This window comes from Cibotium barometz, chromosome 34 (assembly GCF_041138505.1).
Source record: "Cibotium barometz isolate CiBa-2024 chromosome 34, ASM4113850v1, whole genome shotgun sequence".
NCBI classification, from domain to species: Eukaryota; Viridiplantae; Streptophyta; class Polypodiopsida; order Cyatheales; family Cibotiaceae; genus Cibotium; species Cibotium barometz.
This window is the reverse complement of record NC_141079.1, coordinates 45,732,148-45,740,295: the sequence shown is the minus strand read 5'-3', so window position 1 is coordinate 45,740,295 and position 8,148 is coordinate 45,732,148. Positions and strand designations below refer to the sequence as shown.

At 39.5% G+C, this 8,148-nt stretch overlaps 1 protein-coding gene across 1 annotated transcript; it reads left to right on the top strand.

Annotated features, from left to right (window-relative positions):
- Positions 1-3,865: 3,865 nt before the first annotated feature.
- LOC147619092 (ubiquitin-conjugating enzyme E2 8-like) lies at positions 3,866-6,989 on the top strand. Its single transcript, XM_086774293.1, has 4 exons — positions 3,866-4,050; positions 4,550-4,677; positions 6,392-6,496; positions 6,584-6,989. Exons 1-4 carry the CDS (start codon positions 3,981-3,983, stop codon positions 6,725-6,727), a joined length of 447 nt encoding a protein of 148 aa, XP_086630419.1. The 5' UTR covers positions 3,866-3,980; the 3' UTR covers positions 6,728-6,989.
- Positions 6,990-8,148: the final 1,159 nt, after the last annotated feature.

Here is an 8,148-nt window from a genome sequence, read left to right as displayed (position 1 = left end):
TTTGTAGATCCTTTTGATAAGGACACTATTTCCTTGATGGCCACATCTTTTGCAAAGGTGTTCCCTACTCCATAATCCATTCATTGCCCACATCCTTCTCACTTGGGAGCAATACATTGGCATTGACTAGGGCACCCCATTTGTCTTCATTCATTTGAGACCCTAGCTTACATCAGGCAGAGTACCAAGAGTTTTTCATTTTTGTTTGGGATCCGGATAGTGGTCCTCTCGCTTTCGACATATATTTTATCCTCTTCATTGGCATGGATTCATCGACATTGTACTCTAGAGCTGCTGATGGAGTTTCCCATTTTTATTTGGGATCCAAGGGAATGACTTCCGTGTCATTCCTCCATGTCATTTTTTTCCCACGGGGTTTTTTTCCCCTTGGATAACCATCGCTCCCTTGTACATACCCATATTTTATTCCCCTTTAGCTTATGCTTCATTCAAGACACCCCTTCATCTCATCTTCATTGACACACTTCGGTCCCATCCCCTTTCATATCCAAGGGACCGGATGTGAGGTGGGAGGATGTTAACCCCTATACCTATCCCTCTCTCTTATCCCTCACCTCATATTTAGCTTCTTGTATTCATCCAAGGAAACTTTTGAAAGAACTCAAAAAGAGCTAGAGTTAGCTTCTTAGACTAGTTAGTCACTATGATTCATAAGAAAACATGAGAAAAGATTATAGTTAGTTGGAGCACTAGCAATAGATTCCCAACCACGAAAGGCATATTGATGATGACCTCATTATAGTCAATTCAGAGGGGTTGATGAAGATCCAATACCATTGAAAATTAAGAAAGTTTAAGCCATAATAGACATATTGATGATGAACCTCATTAAAGTCATTTTTGGGGCCCAATGCCATTGAAAATTAAGATTGTAGTTGGCACTAGCAAGAGATTCCTAGGTACAAAAGGCATATCGATGATGACATCATTAAAATAAGTTTGGGTGGGGATACCATTAAAATTTAAGAATTTTTTCTGATCTTGAATTTAGAAATGACTTGGTAAAATTCTCTTGAATTTAGGAATAACTTGGTAAATCTCTTCACCAACGAAATATTCTAATGTGTTTATGATTGCACAAAGATCTAGAGAAGGAGTAGATCTCAAATTGTATCCACAAAATTGAAGGATGATCTTGATAAGATCTCGAAGGTCTAATTATATTCTCTATAGAGGATGAAAATGGGCATTTTCCATAGTCATTGTATCCAATAAGAAGAGTGTATGTGGAGTATAGAAAGTTGTATGCTTAGACAAGGAAATACCCTTTTTACTTACCATTCATTGAAGTAGTTTTAGATGATGTAGTTAATCATGAGATGTACTCGTTCATGCATAAATTTAGTGGTTATAATCTTGTACTAATGGCTTTTGATGATTATGAGAAAACAACTTTCAAACTGAATTACTGGGGCCATATGCCTACAAGGTATTGCCATTTGGGTTATGCAATGCTCTTGGTTCATTTGATTGAAACCTTCAAGGAATACCTTATGGAGTGGATGCGAGTTATTTTGAACTATATATATATATATATATATATATATATATATATATATATATATATATATATATATAACACCTTATGGAGTGGGTGTGAGTTACATGTAGGTATGTATGTATTTTGGCAAGAAGTCTAAGCACTTGGAAAATTTGAAACTTTGTTTCTAAAGGCATGGAAAACTTGGCCTTAGTCTCAATTTAAAAAAAGAGCTCTTTTGGCACAAGTTCTAGTGTGCGCATCATTTCTAAACATGGGATTGACCTATTGTAGTAGTAGATGTCAAAAATGTATAGGTAATCAAGGAATTAATCTCACTTAGTGGAGGTTTCAAGGCCAAGAGGTTTTCAGGCCAAGTAGGTTTTCATGTAGGTATGTATGTATTTTGGCAAGAAGTCTAAGCACTTGGAAAATTTGAAACTTTGTTCCTAAAGGCATGGAAAACTTGGCCTTAGTCTCAATTTAAAAAAAGAGCTCTTTTGGCACAAGTTCTAGTGTGCGCATCATTTCTAAACATGGGATTGACCTATTGTAGTAGTAGATGTCAAAAATGTATAGGTAATCAAGGAATTAATCTCACTTAGTGGAGGTTTCAAGGCCAAGAGGTTTTCAGGCCAAGTAGGTTTTCACATAAGGTACATTAGTACTATGCAAATACTTTACAAAATAAGGTAAGTCTTATGTTTGGTCAATTAAGTGTTAGAATGCCTTTGATTCTACTCAAAAAGAGACTTTCACAATTACTTGTTTTACAATAGACGAAATGGGACAAGGCTTCCCATGTTCATGTAGATTCATTTGACATGATTATGGGCTATGGGCTCACCTAAGGCCAGACAAGAAGGATTAGCTAATTTACCATGCAAGAAGAAGATTGTCCAAATCTACCCTATAACTTAGAAGGAAGGGTTAGGCATATGTTTTAATGTGAAAAGTTCATACATTACCTCTTGGAAATGAAATTTGGTTCTATGTGAATCTCTTTCTTTTCAAAGTACATGGAATTACACCTTCTGCCAAGACTCTCTCTTTGTGTAGGGTACAATCTTGTGTAGAGCATCTCCCCCCTCTCTCACCTCCACACGATAACCTTGCTAGGGTTTTCGCGTGAACACACACGCGCACGCATGCACGCACACATGCACACACAAAGTGATGGCAATCAAATAGAAGTGAACACACACACACACACACACACACACACACATGTGCACGTTAATGTCTCTTGCTTGGTCTTGCACACAAAGTGATGGCAATCAAATAGAGTGCTAGCGAGACACATGTGCGCACACAATACCTTTGTCTATTGGGGAGGGGGGAGAAATGGAAGTGAACCCACCTTGATGCTAGAGATGGGCAACGAAAAATGGTAGGGCAGGAGAGTAGGCATCGATGAAGGGAGTAGAGCGGGTGTTGATAGGGGGGGTGGAGCAAGATAAGGAGGACAAGGTGTAGACATGAAGTGGGGGGAGGCGAGCATCAAGAGACATTTTGACCTACCAACACATTGGAGATGTAGTAATGACCTCTAGACATATGGACGTGAGATATGTACCAACCTATGGAGGAGAATGACGTATCGACCTTGAAGATACGTTGCATATAGATTGTGGAGAGCTTGGTGTATTATTCTAAATATGTACTTTGTATGGATCCTAGATGTGTATAGTATATCATTTGTTAAAATATGTACTTTGTATGGATCCTAGATGTGTATGGTATATCGTTTGTTAAAATGCCTATGGCATATCTACATCGTTTGTATCGATTTGGGTTTAGTACTGATTAGCTTGCGACTGCTTCTAGTTATGAGTTAAGGGGCCCAAGGCTTTGTGGTACATACTTTATGTTACATAGAGTTTGACCTCTTGAGATGCCTTGCTTTGTAACCTAGCTTTTCAAAATCTCTCTCTCTCTCTCTCTCTCTCTCTCTCTCTCTCTATATATATATATATATATATATATGATGTATGTATGTATGTGTGTATGTATGTATGTATTAAAACAGATTTACGTGAATATAGCAATAGGAATGTACCCCATTTAAGAGCTGCTACATAGTAGAGAGTCTCGTTGGAGACATCTCATGAAACTAGAATGATGCAAAGAAGATTTAGCAGGACGACACAAGGAGTGTACCCCATTTAAGAGCTGATACACGAGGTAAAGAAAGAGTCTTGTTGGAGATGTTGGAGACATCTCATGAAATTAGAATGATACAAATAAGATTAGCAAGACCACACAAGGAGAAAAAAAGGTTATATCTATTTTATTTATTTATTTATTTATTTTCCCGAAATTGGGCGACCACAAGTGAGGGTAAGAAGAAATCCAAAGAGACATATAAACTATTATGAAGGATACCTTCAAAGCTCCTTTTGCCCTCATAGTCCTCCTTCAACTGCAGGTCTAGTCTTCGTCTTTATCGCTTCTCTGTGCTGCTGCTGCAGAGCTCTCCATGGCGTCCAAACGCATCCTGAAGGAGCTCAAAGACCTGCAGAAGGACCCTCCGACCTCATGCAGTGCGGGTATGTGGCCTTTTCCATGCCTCGAAATCACTCCATGTGTTGATGCAAGACAGGAGAAAGGGGATCTCAGGGTTAGGGTCATTAATCATTCTTATTCTAGCGTTTGGGGTTGAAGATTTGGGGAGTTTGTATGACAGTAGCTCGTGTACTTGGAAAGAGGTGAAAAATTCGGTTCAGGGTTTAGTATCAGGGCGTCGTCTGTGTGTGCGGTAGGAACACGACTGCTTCTGCTGAGGATGCCTCGAATCCACGAGGGACGGTTGTTTTTGGAGCTAGGTATGTCGCCTTCTGAGTCTAGGGTTAGGGTTTTCGTGTTTGCGAGTCTTTATGGTGATTGCCTAGTCTTTCTCGATCCAGTCTTCAAGGTACGATATTGTTGTCATTGTGAGTGATGGATGCTGAAGCTTGCTTGGTTTTCGCATCTCCAGGCTTGTTTTCTCACGCTTAGGATGGGATATTACATGTGTATTGATAGCTTGAATGCATGTGTTAATGACAGGTCCTGTAGCGGAAGATATGTTCCACTGGCAGGCCACAATCATGGGACCAGTTGACAGTCCTTATGCAGGTGGAGTGTTCCTGGTCACAATTCACTTCCCTCCAGACTATCCATTCAAGCCTCCCAAGGTGAACTTACATTATTTCGGTCCTTTCTAAAGGGGACAAGCACACCTGGATAGCATGCGTTGAAGTTAAATTGTCAAATTTGAAGTTTTTTTGGTTTATGGGTGGCTGGGTGGGTATATTTAATATCCTTGTATGGGCTGTCAAATGTTCTCTGCTTGAGTACCTATGTTGTTCATCCGTGTGCACTCTTTGTTTTTGACAGTCACTTGTTGATTGACATCCCACAGATCCGGATGCCTCTAGTGCCATACCATTTTGCTCTTGGGTAGTGGCAACTGCCATAGGGTGTTCGATATGAAACAAAGTGTCTTGGCTCTTGAGTTTAGTTGAGAAAACTGAGGTTATGAATCTTAAGCAGACTACTCGGTGTGGTAACTTGCAATGCTACATAGGTTACAGTCATAGTTGCAAACATTCGCATTTGCATAGGTTAGCAAACGTTTGTTGCATTCTCACGTTTGCAACACCCTGCAAACTTGACTTTTTTTGCAACTTAAAAATTTAGGCAGCTGGCCATGCTTTAGGTTTTTATTGGGTAGCGTGTAAATACTAAACATTGGGTACTGTGGCTCATCAAAGCGTACGAAATTAAAACGTTGCTGAATGTTGGGAATCGTGCTCAAGTAAACTGCTATGCAGAGAGTAGAATCGCCATTCAACTTTCAACATTGTGAAGAAGCTTGAAGGTGTGTGCTGCACCCCACAACCGTAGCCCACTACAGCCTAAAGCCTACAACCTTCACGGAATGTTGATATTTTTGAAATTTGAAACTCTCCCGGAAAAGCCCCTAATTTGACATGTTAGTCTACAGAGATGGTTTTCTTTTGGAAATTGGCCATCTAAATCAGCTTTAAGCAAGTTAGCAATTTGAGCATAAGTTTTATGATTTTATGCATGCATAATATTTCTCGAATGCATCTCCACCAAGGTTTGAATCATTCTTTAGCAAACTTGGCAAACTCAATGCGAATGCATGAATGCAACGAATGCTTGCAACTATGGGACTCTCAGTTTATATTATAGCTTGAAATTGAACTTGAAAAGAGATCATTAGTTATGTAAATCCCAATGCTCCACCAAAACTGTAGAAGGGGCATGTTGCTTTCACCAGGAGGGTTCGCCCACTTGCTCAGAAGAAGACCAAGTAACTGTAGAGGCAGTTCTTTTTTGCCTAAAATTTAAGTTGAGGAGCTTTTGCTAATTATGCTAACCACAGCAGCAGAGGGATAGCTCTTGCAGCATGGAGTGATTTTCATATTGTGCCTCTCTTTTTGGAATTGACAAGGCAAGAATTGAGAATTCTTTCTGTACAAGGAACTCTATAGAGGGCTTGAATTGACCTTTGGATCATGGGGGACTTGTAGTGGGCTTGCTTTAAGAAAGGTAAAAGGATTATGAAATTTAAGCTTTATTCTCAGGCTATATCCTGTTTTAGTGTCTGATCATGTTGTCTTCAGATGGCCTTGTTGGTTGCACAAACCAGTCCTTGATAAGGTTTGTCGCTTGATGTAAACATGGTTGAGGTTAACTTTGGATGGATAGTTACACATGTTTTTTTGCTGTCTTTTTTCTTTGCAAGACTGTAATGGGTGTACATGATGGGGCTGTATGCTTTTTCTGCCTAGGAGAGGAAATGATTCTGACCAAGTTTATGTGCTTCTATCCGGGCAATCGATTTCCTGTGTATGTGATTCTACTAAGTGCTTTTCGCAGGTTGCTTTCAGAACAAAAGTGTTTCATCCAAACATTAACAGCAATGGAAGTATTTGTTTAGATATTTTGAAAGAACAATGGAGTCCAGCCCTTACCATCTCTAAGGTATGGCCTAACTGCTATTTTATGCGGCCTTGAAGCTGGCTGTTAAAGGAACGTTTCTAACAATTCAAGCACACACTTACGCTGCAGGTTCTGCTCTCCATCTGTTCGTTGCTCACTGATCCTAACCCAGATGATCCCCTTGTTCCTGAGATTGCGCACATGTACAAGACAGACAGAGGGAAGTATGAAGCAACTGCAAGGAACTGGACTCAAAAATATGCCATGGGCTGAGGAGGTTCGGCACCATTGGGACTTTCCTTTAGTAGCAAACACATGGAGTGATAATTTGTAATTAAACTTGTCATGGATTTAGCATATTCCAGTCTAATTTCTTTCTTAAGCTTTTTGTACTTCTCACCTTTGATTGCCAGATTTTGAACTTTTAGCCATTGTCAGGAGATGTTATGTACATCCAGTTTGTTGCATCTGGCTTCAACTGCAGAACAGCGTGTGATCAAGACAGGTTTTGTGAATTATACAAATCTTTCTGCTAGCTTCTGGGTTTGCAGTGCTCCGGTTGAAATGTATACATGAAGGTTTTCAGCTGAGTATGATATGTGTTTCTGTAGACGTGTCTGTGAAGTGCTACTTAATTCCCAGTGTATTGGTAGTATTGCTTTATTTCCACCGTCGTTAAGGTGTGGAGGTTGCTTTAGCCACTCAAGAGGCTATGTAAGTACTACCTCTCTCGCTATGTAAGTACTACCTCTCTCGCAACACCACTAATCTTGCTCACTCACACACAAGAGTAGAGAGACAGATACACTGTAATCACCTAAGCATGCAAAGCCATCCCTCTCTCAATCAGGCATATATCACACTAGCACATAATGAGCACTACTGGTAAAGAGGACTCAAGTTTGAATATTGGAATTGTGTCCTGTCATAAAAATGTGTTATAACGCCTTGATCATGGTGGTTTACATCTTATGTTGCCTTTTTTCATAGTGCACCTTAGCCTCTACATTGAGGATAGTGTTGCTTGGCCTCAGCTTTGAGGAGTTCTAGAAATTCAAAAAGAAAGATCACTTTTTTAATGCCCTTAGGATAGAGCTACTTGTTTCTCTAAGTTGAATTTTCCAAGGGTTGACACATGCTTGCCCCTTTAAGTTTGTCAATTTCTTAAGTTTGTGTTTATTCACTTTGCTAAGGAGTTCACATGTGCTTGAGCTTGCTTTGCATTTGTCTTTTCTTTTAGTGATTGTCTTTTATATATTTAGAATTGTCCGAGTGCTTGAGCTTTGCTTTGCTTTTGTCAAAGACTCCAGCACAAAATTTAGCATAGTTCAATAATTGAATGTGCACATGGGCATTGCTTTCGTATCACCTCGCAGCTCTAAGAATTGAGTTACTTCATAAATAAATTTCTCAAATAATTTAAGATTCTCACTCAAAGAAGGTTTTTCTCCGTTAGATTGTATCTTAATGTGCATGGTTCTCCCTAAATGAAGAGATTATGTTCAAATCTTGGAGATGAGATAGTGCCTTCCTTGTTTGTCTAGGGGGATACCTCAATTTAAGATAGTGACTTCTTAGCTTGTCTATAGCTCTTGTGGTTGCCAAAGGTGTTGCTCCAAAATCAAATAGGAAAATAGAGAAATACTCTTATCCATGTACCGCTTCTTTTGTTGTCTTGTTCTTGTATCTTGCTT